This window comes from Phoca vitulina, unplaced genomic scaffold (assembly GCF_004348235.1).
Source record: "Phoca vitulina isolate PV1807 unplaced genomic scaffold, GSC_HSeal_1.0 scaffold20, whole genome shotgun sequence".
Classification (NCBI taxonomy): domain Eukaryota; kingdom Metazoa; phylum Chordata; class Mammalia; order Carnivora; family Phocidae; genus Phoca; species Phoca vitulina.
The window spans coordinates 33,615,174-33,632,785 of record NW_022589723.1 but is presented as its reverse complement, the minus strand read 5'-3'; the positions used below and the strand labels follow the sequence as shown (position 1 = coordinate 33,632,785).

Genomic DNA, 17,612 nt, shown 5'->3' with positions numbered 1-17,612 from the left:
CACCAGCTATTCTCCCTCCCTCTTTCTGAAATCTAAGCTTTGTGTTTTTTTTTTTTTTAATTAAAAAACAATTCAACATGTATTGATAAAACAAAATTCTTACTAAAATAATTTTAATGTGCTTTAAAGTCCTGAAGATCTTTAAGTGTCTTATGTATTTAAACTTGGAATTGTTTAAAAATGTTCTTTCCACAATTAGTTCATTTAAAATTGGTATATATTTTCATTCAGTTTCAGACATTTGACTCTAAGGAAAATCTGCCAAGAGATCACATTTATCAGAAGCTTAAGTGCAATCTTTCTTAAGTCAGTAATGATACAGAAATGTGATAATATCTAAATTAACAGAAGAAAAATTTTAATGCTCAAAATAAATTAGTCAACCAAGTGTGATATGGTTAAGGTTCAGATTGTTTTAAAAAGATGTGTCCAATAATGCCCACAAAAATAATTAAAAGCCACTTCAACCCTGCTAAGTCAAACAGCTATTTTATCAAAGATGTGTGCGTATATACACACACCCACAAACAGAGAGTCCTACAGAAAGACAATCATATGCACACCCTATTATGAAAGACCAAGGCAAGGGGATGGTGGCAGCTTGCCAAAAGACTGAGAATCGCTATTTGTCCACAGACAGCATGTCAGTGTTGGTGTGGGTGGGGGAGTGAGGGTAGGCTAAGGAAAAAACAGATGAAATGACTATGCACTTCTTTCAACTTAGAACAGTGCAGTGCAGGACTCTACCAGTAACTAGTACAGATCATGACAGTCTGACTGACTGGTATCGACCGTAAGACCAACAGAGTGATAGCTACCACCCATGCAACACTTTGGAAAGTCAACAACTTTCCAAAGAAACAAGCTCCTTAGAGTGGAATGAACATCAAAAGACAATTGAATGGTTCGTTTCTCCTGTGGAGACATGACCAAAGCCACTAGACAGACATTTCTTTCTCCCTATTACCTGTTTTCCCTTAGGTTGGTATAATGCAGGACACTGAGGGAAACTCACCATCCCCAAAACTGGGCTGAAGAAAGGAGAGGGATGGGTTTTCAACTGGATCATTCAGAGTTTGGAATTCAGCATCATACACAAAGTTATTGATCAGAATTTTGAGACCACTAACAACGACAGAAAAACAAAAAAAGAGAATACAGAAAACTATTCATTTTAGGTAGCTGAATTAATAGAAATGTTTCCTATTACAGTGTGAAATAAGAAGCAACACCCCACAACTGGAGTGATTTCTATCCCAATCTGAATTTAGACACAAATTACGGTACCATTAAATATTAGCCTAAGTTAATATAGCTATGAGAGTTCTTAAAAGAGTTTACTCACCATAATAGCAGATTCATTAAAAAGCTTAACTAATTCCTGTTTTCACTGACAATGAATCTTTTGTTTTTATTGCAAATTGTTTAGTGACTATAACTCAGCCATGTATGTGTGGAATACACATGCGTTGGGGAAGACTATATAACTCACGTGTCACTCACACTTGTCTATAAATACATATATACACACACACATATACATATCAACACCAACTTGTTTTTCAAAATTCAAGTCAACAATTTAGTGGCAGAGAGATGCTGTAAAAAACATATTATTTTTAGATGCCACACAGTCATGTGAACCGTTAATTTTATCATACAACTGAAGATACAGCCATCTTGAATTCTACCTGGAAAAAGTAGGTCACTTGTTACCACGGCAAGGTTGAAACAACACTTTTATACATAAAGGTGGTCCTTCATCAACTCTGAGAACAACTCTGAGAACCTGAACAGTTGTGACAGAAAAATCCAGGATGGGAAACTGGTAATTGTTATGCCCCTTCCTTCTTTGTATCTTTTCTGTTAAACCGCCTAAGCCTCTCCATCAGCTAGAAGATACTTTCCACACCCTCAGGTGCTCCCTGAAGAACGTGACACCTTCTCTAAAGAGGATTTTGGAACACAAGTAGAACCACCTTCCTTCCCTCCAACCCACATTCATCTCCTGAAAAACAGTTCTCACTATATTTACATGTTCCATTATGAATAAATAGATCAGATTGATCCATGAATTGTAGGGGAAAAAAAAAAAAGAAAAAAATTGACTTTCCTATGTCATGCTTCTCTTTAAAAGGTGAAGAAAAAATAAAACAAACAAGATAGCTAGGCTAAGAAAAGAAGTACACTCAGATCCAGAGAGTAAAAATGACCAAGGATCAAGCCTATTTTGCATTTCAACTGTTTATCAGATAGTGGATTTCTAGATTGACATGTGTGCTGCACTGTATTTTCCGAAGAGAATTTACTTTTAGGATAATTGACTTTCTTTCTTTTTCAAGGTGATGTAACCTTACCTCTGTCAGCTGCACAAGACACCCAACACGGCTTTCTAAGCTATTTTTACTTCCTACTTTGGCATGAAGATCTTACATGAAAACTTGTTACCCTGTGGCCAAAAAGGCAGGTGTTCACAGACTTGGTTTAAATACATAATACTGGCAATCCAAATTTAGAAGAAAGAACTAGACTAAAGTGTATTATTCACAGGTCTGCCAAGCCTACTCCTTATCCAGACAGCTTTACTCCAAATCTCTAAAACATATTCTCAGGGGGTATCTAGCAAATAAGAGAGAATATGTGATGGAGAACATGCAATTGGGATATCAATAAAGATGCTCACATGTGAGTTCAAGACCTTCAAAGCACTTTGAAAGAAGCAGGCAACTGATTTATCAACTGAATGCAAACTTGGGAGGAGAAGGAACAGTAACAATGGAAAAATATACACAGACACACACACTGAACACACACCCCCACGAGCTAGGTCCTGAAAATACACAGGGAATGCAGTGGGACAGATGAGATTTATAACTTAAGGCTGGATATAATATGCACACACACACAGAGAATCCAAGTCTGTCCTTTTTAGAAAATGGAAATGAAAACTATCCCCCCCAGGCCCCTCCCCACAACAAAGAAAAGCCCACAATTTAAAACTTCATACATGCAATTCCTTTTCTGTTATTGCAAATAAAATAATGCCATTGAAGTAAAATAAAACCAAAACCATAGGACAAATGATGAAAAAAAAAAAATCTTCAGAATCCAGAAAAAAAATGAACTGAAGGTGGTTTGTGGGTACTGGTTTTTTTTTTCTTTTTTTCTTTTCTTTCCTTTTTTTTTGTTTTTTACAAGTGTTTTATCAGACAGGCAGTCTTAGATTTATATACAAAAGTAAAACTGAAAATATAGTTTTGTTCTCTGTACATTTCTTTTAATTTTTTCCCTAAAAAAAAGGAAAAAAACACGCTTGTGTACTTTTCTAAACAGAATAAGGTAAAACATAGCACAAAGTTCTCTTCTTTCTGCCAAGTTCATTTAATCTGGGGTGGGGGTGGGAGCAGCAGGGGCAAGGGAATCAGTCCAATGAAATAATGTCTGGTATGATGCCGAAGATGGAGGCCGTGTCCGAGCCGCTCCTGTTGGCGACGCTGTGGCCATGGCCGTCCCGCAGGCTGTTGGAGGACACGAGGCTGCTGTTACTGCCGCTACTGCTGCCGTTGGTGGCCGGCAGAGAAGTGCTGCCTCCTGCGCTTAACTGATCGAGAAACATCTGCGAGGAGGTATACGGGAAAAACCGAGACGAGTGTAAGAGGTCTTGATCATCTGACACTGCTGCGGCGGCGGCAGCCAGGAGGGAGGTGTTATAATGCTGGCAGAGGGGGGGACGGGGAACAGAAGACACAAAACCCATCAGTTCTAATTCATAAACCTTCTTCTCAGCAGAACAGAGTCCTCGATGTAATATTACTGCATAGCTGCTACGTCTGAGATACCTAATAAAACATTTCGCAAAATCAGATGGCCTTATGTAATGATCACAACCTTGATCTTGAGAGACATTTTTGTATTTTAAACTGGGGGGGAATACCAAAATAAAATTGGTACTGTTTTTTTTTGTTTTAATTTGTAATGCAAACAATTCTCAAAATTCTATTTCCAAAGAGGCATATGCTCAGAAGCAGCAGGAAAGAAGACAGTCCACCCTCTTTCTCTTATGGAGATATTTGGCCAAGAATTTGTCAATTGATTTACTGCCCTGTTTCTTCATAAAAAAGTACTAGAAACCAACAAATAGATACTGTTCCTACTATATACTCAGACACAGTAGAAACAAGGGGATTTTTATATAAATTCTTAAAACCTTAACAATAATGAGTAGGGTTACTCTGAATTTCCTAAGAAATTTATCTTCTCTCTCAGCTACATATTATACTTATAAATATTTTAATGTGCAATTAAAACAACAGCATTTTTTTTCATATAACATACCTGATTGTCTCCTGATAAGAAAGGAAAGAAATCTAATCCTGTGAGAAAAAAAATTATTTTAGTTTTGAAAAACAAAAGAAAAAACCCTCCCTAATGCCCCCAATACTCCAGAAACAAATAAAATGCTAATTCTAAATTCATTTAGAATTTAAACAAGAGTGGAGCTGAATGTCGTACGTCTCTCCCATCTCTAGATTACCAAGGCTGAGGTCCAAGCCATGATTTGCCCTCCTTGTAACTCCATTTGTGGGATCTGGGCCACTGCTGCCCTGATGGATCCAACACTGATCCCTTAAACTGACAGAGCACTTTTCACTAAATGTTCTCATCAACTCCTCTTAAGTAACATTTCAAACTACTCTAATTTACTCCTCACAAGCACCTATGAGGTAGGTCGTTATTTCTGGCTGCATTTTGTGGGTGAGAAAGGTTTTATGTAGAAGGAAGTCAAGCAAGCTGGAGCACAGATTTTTTTTCTCAAATTTGCCTGCTCGCCACTCCGTGTACCAGATTCTAACTCAGAGACCCTCCAGTGGCAAGACGGGGGGGAGAGATCTGAGGGGTGGCTGGTTGCTGGGGTGGTGCACCACAGAAGGACCAGCTCTGATTCCTGGCTGCCGAGGAGTCAATGCAAGCTGCCCCTTCTAATTCCCACTCTTGTATCACTCAATGTGTAATGTAATGAAGAACAAGAAAACCATGTGAATAAAATGCCTTATTATGAGGTCTCAACTTGGCGGAAAGGACAACAAGCAGATGTAGTGAAAAATATGACAACAACACAAACACTCTGGGAATCCATCCACTATCTACACTAGAACAGATTATAACATGAGGACCTGCAAAATGGATAGCACTGTGGTTCATGATAGTGAGACTGGGCAGTAGCCTAAGTGAGAAACAGGGCTGCACTTAGCCACATGATGTGGGTATCTAAATTTATTAAGATGAAGTAAAATGAAAAACTCAGTTCTTCAATCACACTAGCCATGTTTCAAATGCTCAATAACCTTATGTGGCTAATGGCCACTGTAAATTACATTTCCCTCACTGCAGAAGGTTCTATTGGACTGAGCTCAAATAGGGTTTTCCTAACAATCACTAAGAATCTACTCAACTATCTCAGCTTCCAAGAATCTTTGCACCAGATTCTTGGCCCCGGCTTTTTCTGTAGGGGAGGGGTGGAGGAAAACTTCCATTTTAATTTTTTTTTTAATTTTCTACAATGAGCATATATAGCTTTTTTGGAATAAAAATGTCCCTAGATATACAAATTATTAAATTACAAAGATATAGGAGAAAAACCAATAATTTTTTGATAATGTAAATGATTATTATCAACTCAAAATACATTGTGCAGTGAGTACACTGACATTTCAAACTACTTTTAAAAGGAAGAATCAGGTTCAGTGGAATAAAAATTAAAACTTTCCAATGTCTCAATTCAGCACTATTTTAAAGATAATACAACACAGTTACCCACGTTGCCTGTTGCATTATAACTGAATTCAGGGAACAAAGAATAATTTTCGTAAATATTAAAATTCAAAGCAACATACTGAAAGTCACCCCAAAACAACTTGCAGACTATTTTGAAGCTCACAAAACCTAAAGATCATCACACGACATTCACCACTGGTAGTAAAACACTGGCTACTGATGAAGGTCCAAGCAAAAAACTGGATCTCTATTTATTTATGACCACAGTATATATTTTTCCCAGTTCCCTAGGCCCAAGCCCCCATTTTATCAATCTTTCCATTCTTCCTTAGACTCACCCGGAGGAAGACTATGTAGATGAAAGGTATTTATAATGCTATGTGACAACAGAGAAGGACCGGTGACTCACCTTGTAGGTCATAAGGCATGGGTGTCATGTGGAAAGGGTGCCTGTAGTCTTGGATGAGGGAAGTATTAATGTAGCTTGTGTCTACAGCAGGGAGGCTTGGGGTGCGGGACACCGGAGACGCTTGATGTGGAAGACTTAATATGCTAGAAGAAGGAAAAGGTTTGCATAATTTTCATGAGTTAGCTGAACTTTTAGGTTTAACAAAGGGACTGTATCTCACAAAATGAGTCCTAGCTTTTGTGCTGGAAATAAAAAGACAAGCAAAGCAATATATAATTTAGACTATTACTAGGAAATAATCTGCATATACAGTAGCACTTTGCAGGGGCTATAAGGAGAAATGGATGGGTGCAACGGTATATCCAACATTCATAAATCGCATGCTGTCTCATCTACACTTTTGGAATGCACGGCTGAGCCACTTCAGTGAGAGATGAGCGAAAGATATCTATAGCAGCTGAGATTCTGAAACCTTTTAAAAATAAGCACTGAGTGTTGTCTAGTAAAAAGTATAGGTACGTCCTCGCAAAGAAAACACATACAGACGAGCCTGGGGGACGGTAGCAATCTGAGCAGTAGAGTTAACAGCTGGCCCCAAGACTTGTAAGCTTTATGGAACAGAGACAAGGAACTGTTTATCCTGGTATTCCTAATGCCCCGCACACTCATCAGCACACTGTTTGCATACAAGGCCTGCTGAATGAACGAAGGCAGTGAGACAAGAAGAGATGCTCCAAAATGAACAGGTGGTGGAAAGGTTTTAAAGGGAGTACAGAACTGTTGCGGGGTGGCGGGGAGGGGGGGGACAAAAAAAGGGATTCTGGAAGAACAGCATGAAATGTTTAAGTAACGGAGAAGTTAAATCTTTTTTTCTTTTTAAAAAAGATTTATTTATTCCAGAGAGAGAGAGTGCATGAGCGAATGAGCATGGGGGAGGGGCAGAGGGAGAGAGAATCCCAAGCAGACTCCATGCTGACTGTGGAGCCCGATGGAGGCTCGATCTCATGATCCCAACATCATGACCTAAGCTAAACCAAGAGTCGCATGCTTAACTGACTGTGCTACTCAGGCGTCCCTAAATTTTTTTTTTTAACAAAAAAATTAAGTAAAAAGCAAAAAGGTGTGAGAAAGAGATGAAAAAGAAAAGGAAGAATTGAGTGCAAACATAAGGGTCATGTCCTATCCCAACCATAAAGAGGCTAACAGGCATGTAAGTTTTGGAAAATAAAGAGAAAAGAAGGTATAAAGAGGCTGTTTTTTGCTTGTAAAACTTCATATAAAGTACTTGGGTGTGGAGATGCAATTTCAATGGTGCAATGCAAGATCAGAATATTTCAAAAGAGGCCAAGGCTGGATTTCTAGGAATAGAGTTCTACTTATGATCATCTACCACAGTTTCATGAATGGAATATGAAGCATAAAATATACTCTCATCTGCCTCATAAAAATGTTTTGTCTAATGGAAACTTAATTAATTAAACCTCTTACATCTATAAAAAGTACCATTTTCCATTAGCTGTCTCCTCTGACAATGCCTAAGGGATTACAAGAGAGAAGAAAGCAGATGAAATGCTAGCCTTTGAAAACATCTTGGTATACCAAACAGGAAAGGAAACTTCTGGATGAATGCTAGACACTTGGCAGCTGAAGACAGCAAAATGTTTTACATTTACTAATGTTTGTCTCTAATTCCTGGCTGGCAACATTCCTTTCAATTTTGTGATAATATTCTGAAAATGCATTTCCACCTTTACACTGCACAATAACAAATACAATATGCTTAGGGTTCAGGTTTTTATTTATTGGACAGTCATTATTGTAAGATGGCCACTAGTGTTGAATATGGCGTTATTCTTCTAAAAATGCCATAAACTTTCAGGCTGCTTGTTTTTATCCAAAAACAGAGAAAGGTCTGACATTTGTAAATACTGTATCTGGGTTTACTTGGTCACTGGGAATCTCAGGAAGTAGTTAATGCATCTAATGTCATTTTCTAAACATAAAAAACACAACTATTTTTGGAAAAACAGCAAATATCCAAAGAATTGAAATATTAGATTTTTAAATACTCAGAAGTTTCTCTTAAGGAAAAATGTATAGTCAAGAGAGCAAAATTACCGCACAGTTCACATATATATATGTGACTACTATAAATATTCTAAAGAGTATAACTAACTTACACATAATGGTGCTTTTATTCCACAAAGTATTTACACACCCAGAGATTTATGAAATATCTTTTAATGTTGCAATTATGGTATTTAAAGAAATAATGTGATAATGTGTATTTGGTCATAATATGGTTTGATATATAAAATATCTTGGAATCAAGATTATATCGGTATCTGTTTTAACTACACCAACTTTTGGCCATTTGACTTTTCTTTTTCTCCCACTCAGATTTATAAAATAAGCTGGTGTAGTAACAAGGTCAGGCTTGTTGGGCAGCAGACATCAAGGCAGGCTTTCATCAGAGGTAAATCTTCATAAAGTAGGATTTAAAGTAGAATTAGTGTTTAGATAATTCATTCTTTTTTAGAATAATACTGCTATTAATGTCTTTATTGCTGTCTGATGTTTGCTAAGCTACTCTAGAGTGAAAATACCAACCCATGTAACAGGTCTGATTGTATTATGAAGATTCCTGAAAACAGTCAAAGTTTTTAACAAGTGAGATACATTTATCACTATTATGCTTTTACTGTTGCACCTTTCCAGTAATTACAAATATTCTCAAACAGAAGATCTTTTATCTCATCAGTCTCAAACCTGAAAATTATTTCACTCCAAGCATGGAAATGCTTGCTCTTGGTCTGGTGTTAACTTTCCCTCTTGAACCTTGAAATCTTGCAACAATGCCTTCTGTGGACCTTCCTTCTCTCACTTAACATTCTTTCTTCAGGCAGGAGATTTTTTGAATAGCTCCTATTCAGTTCCAAAGGGCTACATCATTCTCCTGATACACACCTAAAAAGGGGCACACCTATTTCTAGATTTACCTTTAGTGTGCTACAACTGTGCCTCAGCAAAACATGAAGCTTTTTGTTGAGAATCCCCGATATGTCTCATGAGGCTGAGTCTATTTAGGAGTACAGCTAGAGCTGGCTACTTGTTTTACCATCCTCCACAAAATGTTAAACCTTTAAGGTTAGGACTGTACTTACTCATTTTATTATCATCCATGTTAGGCACAGGGTGTTTTACCTAAAGTAGATAACAGTGTTTGCTAAACTGAACTGAAGCATAACCAAGGTACATTATTACTGATAGGAGACTAATGGGAAATATGGGAAATGAGCTAGCAAAACAGAAGGCATTGTGCCCTGCAACTTCAGGCTCTGACTTCTTTCACTGCCAACCTCACACACTCCGAAGCAGGTTTTTTTTTTTTAAGATTTTATTTATTTGTCAGAGAGAGAGAGAGCACAAGCAGGGGGAGTGGCAGGCAGAGGGAGAGGGAGAAGCAGGCTCCCCGCTGAGCAGGGAGCCCGATGTGGGGCTCGATCCCAGGACCCTGGGATCATGACCCGAGCCGAAGGCAGTCGCTTAACCGACTGAGCCACCCAGGTGCCCTCTGAGGCAGGTTTAAAGCATTCCTCTGGTCTACCTCTGTTTTCTACTTGAAAGACTCAACTCAGGATTAATCTTACAGCATACATTTCCAGTTTGAGTAAATGTTTTAAATCCTACGAGCAGCATTAAGATCACCTAAGAACTGATCAGAGATACGAATTTTCTCAGTCCCTACTCCTGAATCAGACATGGGGGAATAGGGGAGCAATGTGTGTTTTAATGAGCCCTCTGGGTGATTCTGCTGTACACCAAAGTTTAAGAATCACTGTACTAGAATATCTTTTGGTATGATAAATACTGTACCCAAGGGACTCCTTTAATGCATTATCCCAGCCCTCAAGAATATCACACACCTAGGGAAAATCCAACCTATTCTTTGATTACTAAGTTAAGTTTTACAATCATGCATAATCATTTGATTTGGCAGATCTTTTAAACTGTATTTGCAAAATTAACTTTCACAGTGACTTTTCAAGGTCTCAGTACTTACCCTTTATTATTTAGTGGTGATGTGGGAGATAGGGAAGGACAGGTCCTCTTGGCAGACGGCTCTTCTTCCTCTTCATCAGATGAACTGTCTATGGTTAAATCAATCACCTCTACTTTCTTATTTTTATTTGAGGACTGGTGGTGAGAAGCCACCTGATGCTCCAACGTGGAGCTCAAGCATCCTGTGTGGGAATGATCAAAACACAAGGCAAAAAAGACCTATGACACCTCTCTTTTCTTCCTCAGTGTGCCTTATGGATTAGTTTATCAATTACAGTTTAGACTTACAATACTGCTGGGGTCAAAGAGTAGTAGCTCTGGTCCCCTAAGCTTAAAGCTACTATTTATTATTGGTTGTTAAGGTGGTTTTTTTGTTTTGTTTTGTTTTTTTGAAAGACAATTCTGAATTAGGGCAAACAATCAAAATGTATGTCTACTTCAGAATAAAAGCAGTTTGAGGATAAAGACTATATATTACGTATGTACCTGGGATACTTAAGAAATGCATGGTAACATTTTTTAAAAGTCATAGCTTCCTTCCAGCAAAAACATACTAAAAACCAGAAAAATAACATAAATGAAGAAGAAACATTCACTAATCTTTACCAAATCTCTTAAACATTTAAAAGGATACCATTTCAAAAGCATGACCTTACAAATGACTTATTAGATTACGTTGCTTTTAATCTTGTATCCCAAAAATTTAAAAGCTGGCAAAGTGAATTTAAAAAGAGTTCTCTACTACTTCTGAACATTTAATCAATAATTTAATAAGAGTTACTGAGCTACCCATAAACTGCTGAATTTTTCAGAAATGTATACTTTTTTAAAAGTTTACTTTTTTTTTTAGTAATCTCTGCACCCAACGTGAGGCTCAAACTCACGAACCCAAGATCAAGAGTCACATGCTCTGCTGACTGAGCCAGCCAGGCGCCCCCAGAAATACGTTATGTTTTAATACTGAAGAGCAGGCCTATGCAACAGCAGGGAGACCGCCCCACCCTTCTGGAAACCAGCACTCACCATCAACTCCATTGTAAGAGGCAGAGACTTCCTGTACTTCCTTTTTTGATCTCATAGGTGCCCAAGAGCCATCCTCCTTAAACTGTATCTCATCACAGTCTGTACAGTACTTTAGGATCTCCATAAACAAGCTACAAAAAACATGTGGTCCTCTGAATATCACATTCTAAATGAAAACAGACTAGAAGCATTGCTGTTCAAAAAACATTCAGACCGCCTATGTTTTGTATAAGTATAAACGAGAAAGAAGAAAGGAGAACAGACAAGTTATATTTATTCTCAAAATCGAGGCCTATTTTAGGGAAATATTACTTAGATTATGGTACCTTATACAAGGTACCTTATATAACCATGAAAAATGAGATTTTCAAATATTTTTAATAATATGGGAAAATATTCACAGAAAGTGAAAAGAGGCCAAGAAAATACAATACTGTGTATGAATGGTACACAAAACAGCAGTTATTTCTGAGTGGGGACATCATGAGTATTTCTTTTTCTCCTTTATATTCTTGTGCATTGTCCAAACTATCTACAATAAGCATATCTTACTGAAGCAATACATACAAAAATATGTACTGAATGTTACACCTCCTTGAAAAATATCATGCAGATATTAAGAAGTGAGATTTACAAAAACAATGTGTAAAAGTGTCAAATTCTGAAATGAAACCAAAGGATAAAAAATATTAATACTGTACAATCACAATTCTGTAAAAACAAAAATCAGAAAATACACCACAAAGCTCTTTTATTAATTCCTCTTTTCCAATTTTTTCTTTAAATGTGTGTATAGATACGTGTGTGTGTGTGTGTGTGTGTGTGTGTGTGTGTATGGCTTTTAAAATAAAGAAAGATCCCAATTGACGGAGGAGGGGATCTAAAGCTATATAATATACAGCGTTGGCAAAATATTATTTAATTTAGATTTATTAGTGATCACTATCATTTCTGAACAATTAAACATAAAACATTTAAGTGACACATTTACTTTTTTCCCATGATTGGTCTGCCATCTTTCAAGCTCCAGGTGACACTGTATTGTTAAACATATCCCCTTTCTAATGGTACATCTTCAGACTCCTGAGTTTTCTCAAATGCTGTAGATAAGTTGCCTTAAGTGTTTTGCTGGCGAGTACAGGAACTATCAAGAAGATCCTTCTTTCCACAATTTATCTTTGTTCAGTGGCAAAAAGGACAAGGAAGGAGGCTAGAGGATAAGGGTACATTTAAAGAAACACTCCAAGATGTCTGGAAGGACAGATAAAACACAGGAGTGTTTAAAAAAACAAACAAACAAACAAAAAACCCTGATTGTTGTGATGCTGTAGGGACAAGAAAGACAAAGACAAGTATTTCAGAGGAAACAGAGAAACCAAGAAAGCTGCTATTCAGCATGCTGATCAGTTTTAGCAGCCCTTACGGTGGGGAATAGGTTTGATGAACCGGGGAATAGGTTTGATGAACCATGACTGAAGCATGAGAAAAATCCTCAAAAACAGGTTAACTTCCACTAAAGAGCTCAATTTGGGTGAGCTTAAGTTAACCAGAGTTTCACAATGCTTTCACTCTTTCTCTGATATGGTCTGCATGGCTAGGGGTAGATGGATTCATGTGAGGAATAGGTGTAAGCATACCTTACTTAGAACCCGTGGTACTTCAAATAGTAAAAGTCAGGAGAAACAGATGGTAAAGCATGCACTTCCCACACAGGAGGATGTCAACTTAAAAAGGAAAAATGCTCACAATATTACTTACTTATTTTGAAAACTACTGATTTCTAGAATCAGGAAAATCCTAAAAATATATTACTCAGAAAACACTACCTATAGAATTTTCATCCTAAACCTGACGGATAACAAATCCAAATAAGAGATGGTCATTCCAAGGTATAAGGAAACACTTTAAATTGACATACCCATCAATAATAAGGTGTTCATACGGAGCCTTCTTATCACAGACAGGACAAACCCAGGTTGGTTTTTTCTCATTCATCTGAATATAAAGAGTTGCATCAAAACACTGCAGATGAGAACATGTCAGGGCCCGGCATGGAATTGTCAGCCGCATTTTACCAAGCTTTAAAAGACGGAGACAAAAGTAAATATTAGGCAACTGTTATTCAATTTAAGTTTTGATAAAAATCTCCTGAAACACAATGTGTATGTATTCTGACTTAAAGCATATTATATTTACTTTTCATCAATATGGAAGAAGATTAAACACATTTTCTATGAAACCTACATGTTTAAAAAATTATAGTATTTCTTTAGATATTAAACATAGTGACTATGGAAAATCTATAGCAAGGGTTATTCCTCCGCCCCCAAGCTCATAGATCAGCTTTTGGGGGAAAGAACCATGAACTCCTTAAAATTATATGTAAAATTTTGCAAGTTTGTACATTTCCCCAGAGAGAGCACTTTCACCAAATTTTTTTTTTTAAAGATTTTTTAAATTTATTCACTTGAGAGCGAGTGGGGGAGGGGCAAAGGAAGAGGGGGAAGCAGACTCCCTGCTCAGCAGGGAGTCCAACGCAGGGCTCAATCCCGGGACCCCAGGATCACGGCCTGAGCCAAAGGCAGACGCTTAACTGACTGAGCCACCCAGACGCCCCACCAAATTCTCAGAGTAGTCTCTGATCCAAAAAAGTTAAGAACCACTTTACTAGGGATTTGGGAAATGGAAAAAGAATGTCTTATTAAACACTGCAGGATACAGATATAAAGTCATCCAACCTGATCTCTGAATGAGGGTAGTTCACATGTGAAAACAGAACGAAGGGCATGCATTCCCCAGGATGTCTGGCAGAGTTGCCAAATGGCAGCTCTGAGAAGGAAGTCAAGTGTGTGCACTGTTTTTCCTCCCTTACTGCGCACTATCACAGACAATTCGGCAAACATCCCTAGACCTCTAGCATCTCCACCATGTTATGAGACTTTCTCTTCTCGCCTTGCAAATGCTGCTTAAGCTGAGGTTGAGTGTGTCCTGTGAAAAACGAAACCTAGTTCATCCGGTTCCTGAGCTGCTAGCTTGGGCTCAGGGCACGGAAGCTGCACTGAGAGCTGTCACATCACAGCTCCTTCCCTGGAGGCCACCTCACAGAGTGCAGCTGGGTGACCACTGTGGGGCCCCCCTGGAGGCAACAATGGCCAACCAGTAGAGAAGTTATCTACTTTCAATAACCACACTGTTTGCTATCCAGGAAAAGATTTCCCACATACTTGCAAGCTTGAAAAACATAAAGGCTTGAAAAGGATATGAGTTAAATGAGGAAAGAAAGAGGAAAAGAATTTTGGCTTAGAAGAATTTCAGGGAAATGTGCAATTTCCTAGGAAGTCTACCAAGGAAATTAACTGTCATTTGTAGCCCTAAATAATTGTTCTGGTACCAATGATTTACTGTGCCTCTAGGAAAGGCACTTAACCTTTCTGGGCCTCTTTTTCTATCTCCAAAGTAACACTGTTTCCTCCTTACTTCAACAGGATATAGTGATGAAGAACAAAACAGGACCCAGGCTGTGCCGTAAGCTTATGAGAAGGGAGTAGTGCCAACTTACAGTGTTAGAAGTACGGGCTGGAGAGACACAGAGCAAACGGACAGCTCCCTTCTCTGTGTGCGCCCAACTCCACCCTGTGCATGATTATGGACTACTTGTTTATGTATGTGTCTCCTCCTACTAGAAATACATCAAACTCAATCCCTTATCCCTGGCACTTGGAAATGTATGTGCTACACAGCAGGAAGATGGTCATGTGTGTGGACTGATAAGGCTTCGGCTGTGCTTCACTGAGCAGCTCTAGGAGGGACCACTCATGGAGAGTGTGGGGGCCGCATGCAGTACTTTACGAGGCAGGCCAGAGTATGAATTCTGGAGTTAGACTACCTAGATTTGAATCCTGGCCCCACTACTTACAGTGAGAATCCTGATCTCACGTAGTGTCCCTGAGCCTCAGCTTTGTAAAACAGGGATAAAAATACCATCTACATCATAAGACTGTGGGATTTAAATTATGTTATGTTGTGTTATGTTAAATTATGTTATGTGTTACGTTATGTTAAATTATGTTATATGCCTGACATATAGTAAGTGCTCAATATATGTCACCCATTATAATTAAAGTACAGAAACATTATCTGCTCAAATCACTTGGTAAGCTAATGGGAGACACACCCATATCAGCTCAGTCCTTCTTCCATTTTATGCTCACGTTAAGATTAAACAACTCTTTACTCCCCTTTACTCTTCTATTACTCAATTTTTATGATTTGATGTATACAAGCTCCTGATGAAAAGGCAAAAAAAGAACAAACTAGTTCTTATAACAGAAGAATCATATATTTATTATTAGCCAAAACATGTTGCACTAGTCCAGAAACATTTTCCAAATAATGAACTCCTTGGTGGTGCTAAATTAAATTTTTATATCTTAAAGCAGACCTTAACTTACCTGTGAAGTACAAATTGCTACTGAGCAGGTATTTTTCCTAATGCTTAAATACTAAATAGAGAAACTGCAGACTGGAAAATCCTAGACAAATACAGTAATTGTAGACAAAGTCCACATATTGCAGAATTAGTAGGCCACTTTGGATAGTTTAGGAAGACAGTGCATAAGAAGGTAAAACATAAAGCCGGTTTCAGAATCCAAGCTATAGGCCACAGAACTTACACTCTGAAAAGCAGTTATTCTCTAAACAATCATCTCACAGACTTTCCTCCCTCTAATCTCCACTTGTCAGCTCATCTTTTTGGTGAGAGAGCTACTCTCAAGCCCGTATGATCAGCCACACTGACAAATTTACCCAGAGTCTTTAAGGACCACTGCTACGTGAAGGATGCAGGAAAGACATTTATAAATGGGTATAGAAAAGGAAAAGTTCACTTCCAAATGCGCTGTTTATTAGCTGTCACAGAAATGCTTTGCTTCAAAGAATCACTAAGTGTTATGTGATAATACTCCTCATATTTCTGATTTTAAAAACAATCTCTAGGGCACCTGGGTGGCTCAGTTCGTTAAGCAACTGCCTTCAGCTCAGGTCGTGATCCTGGAGTCCCAGGATCGAGTCCCACATCGGGCTCCCTGCTCAGTGGGGAGTCTGCTTCTCCCTCTGACCCTCTCCCCTCTCATGCTCTCTCTCTCTCTCTCAAATAAATAAATAAAATCTTTAAAAAAAAAAAAATCTCTAAATCCTAAACACTTATCTATAAATGGACACTGATTTCTCCTGACAAGGAGAAAAGCAGAGTTTTAAACATCTTCATCTTATAATCCTAAATTCCTCCCTTTCCTTTATAGGGCCTGTGGATATTTACATCATTTGCAAAACACTCTGAAAACAGCCCCCAAACAAGTCTTCCAATGACACTATAACATATAATAGTACTATTTAGTAACTGAGGATGCTGCAGGAGAAAATACCCTACCTAGATATGTTAAACTAGCTTATATCAAAAGGACCCTAAAAAGTCAATATGTATTTTTTTCCTTGTAAAAAGAAAGGAATAGTGATCTCAAGAATAATTTCACAGGGGCGCCTGGGTGGCTCAGTCGTTAAGCGTCTGCCTTCGGCTCAGGTCATGATCCCAGGGTCCTGGGATCGAGCCCCGCATCGGGCTCCCTGCTCCGCGGGAAGCCTGCTTCTCCCTCTCCCGCTCCCCCTGCTTGTGTTCCCTCTCTCGCTGTGTCTCTCTCTGTCAAATAAATAAATAAAATCTTTAAAAAAAAAAAAAAAAGAATAATTTCACAACTTCTTCATTACCATCATCAATATTTCATAAATGAATTTCCGAGGAATTTTTTTTTTTCTTCTACCAATTCCAAGTCATTTGTATTGAAATTCATAGGTCTGGGGAATAAATATCTCACAAAGTAGGTTCTCAAACATTCTCCCAGCTGTTTTTTTGTTTTGTTTTTTAAGATTTATTTATGTTAGAGAAAGAGAGTGCACAAGCGGGTGGGGGGGGAGAGAATCTCAAGCAGACTCCCTACTGAGTGGGGAGCCGGATGCAGGGAGAATGCAGGGACGTGGGGCTCGATCTCACAACCCTGAGATCATGACCTGACCCGAAACCAAGAATTGGACACTCAACCAACTGAGCCACCCAGGCGCCCCTCTTCCAGCTGTATTTTTAATAAATCGGAACTAAAAAATTCCCAAAGAGCAGAAACATTTCTAATTATTTTCATTGCCTTTAGCTAAATGGCACACAAACAACAGAAACTCATTTATTTTGAGCTGTGTATATCAAAACAAAGGCAATCCAAATGCACAGTCAGACGTCATATTTACATATTTCAAAGGGAACAAATCTCTTTTATTATTCTATAAATTTGATATA

General features: G+C 38.2%; 1 protein-coding gene across 2 annotated transcripts in view; it reads right to left on the bottom strand.

Moving 5' to 3' along the window:
- Positions 1-3,126: 3,126 nt before the first annotated feature.
- Positions 3,127-17,612, bottom strand: part of PIAS1 (protein inhibitor of activated STAT 1) — a 115,286-nt gene continuing 100,800 nt past the window's right edge. Inside the window, exons 9-14 of one of the 2 annotated variants that reach the window (XM_032418037.1) lie at positions 13,188-13,348; positions 11,270-11,400; positions 10,248-10,428; positions 6,185-6,327; positions 4,336-4,373; positions 3,127-3,715 (exon numbers count right to left, since the gene is read on the bottom strand). In XM_032418037.1, the coding sequence (XP_032273928.1) occupies positions 3,422-3,715; positions 4,336-4,373; positions 6,185-6,327; positions 10,248-10,428; positions 11,270-11,400; positions 13,188-13,348 (948 nt within the window). In that variant the 3' untranslated portion in view covers positions 3,127-3,421. The remainder of the gene's footprint in view (positions 3,716-4,335; positions 4,374-6,184; positions 6,328-10,247; positions 10,429-11,269; positions 11,401-13,187; positions 13,349-17,612) is intronic. The other variant, XM_032418038.1, reaches the window with a different exon arrangement.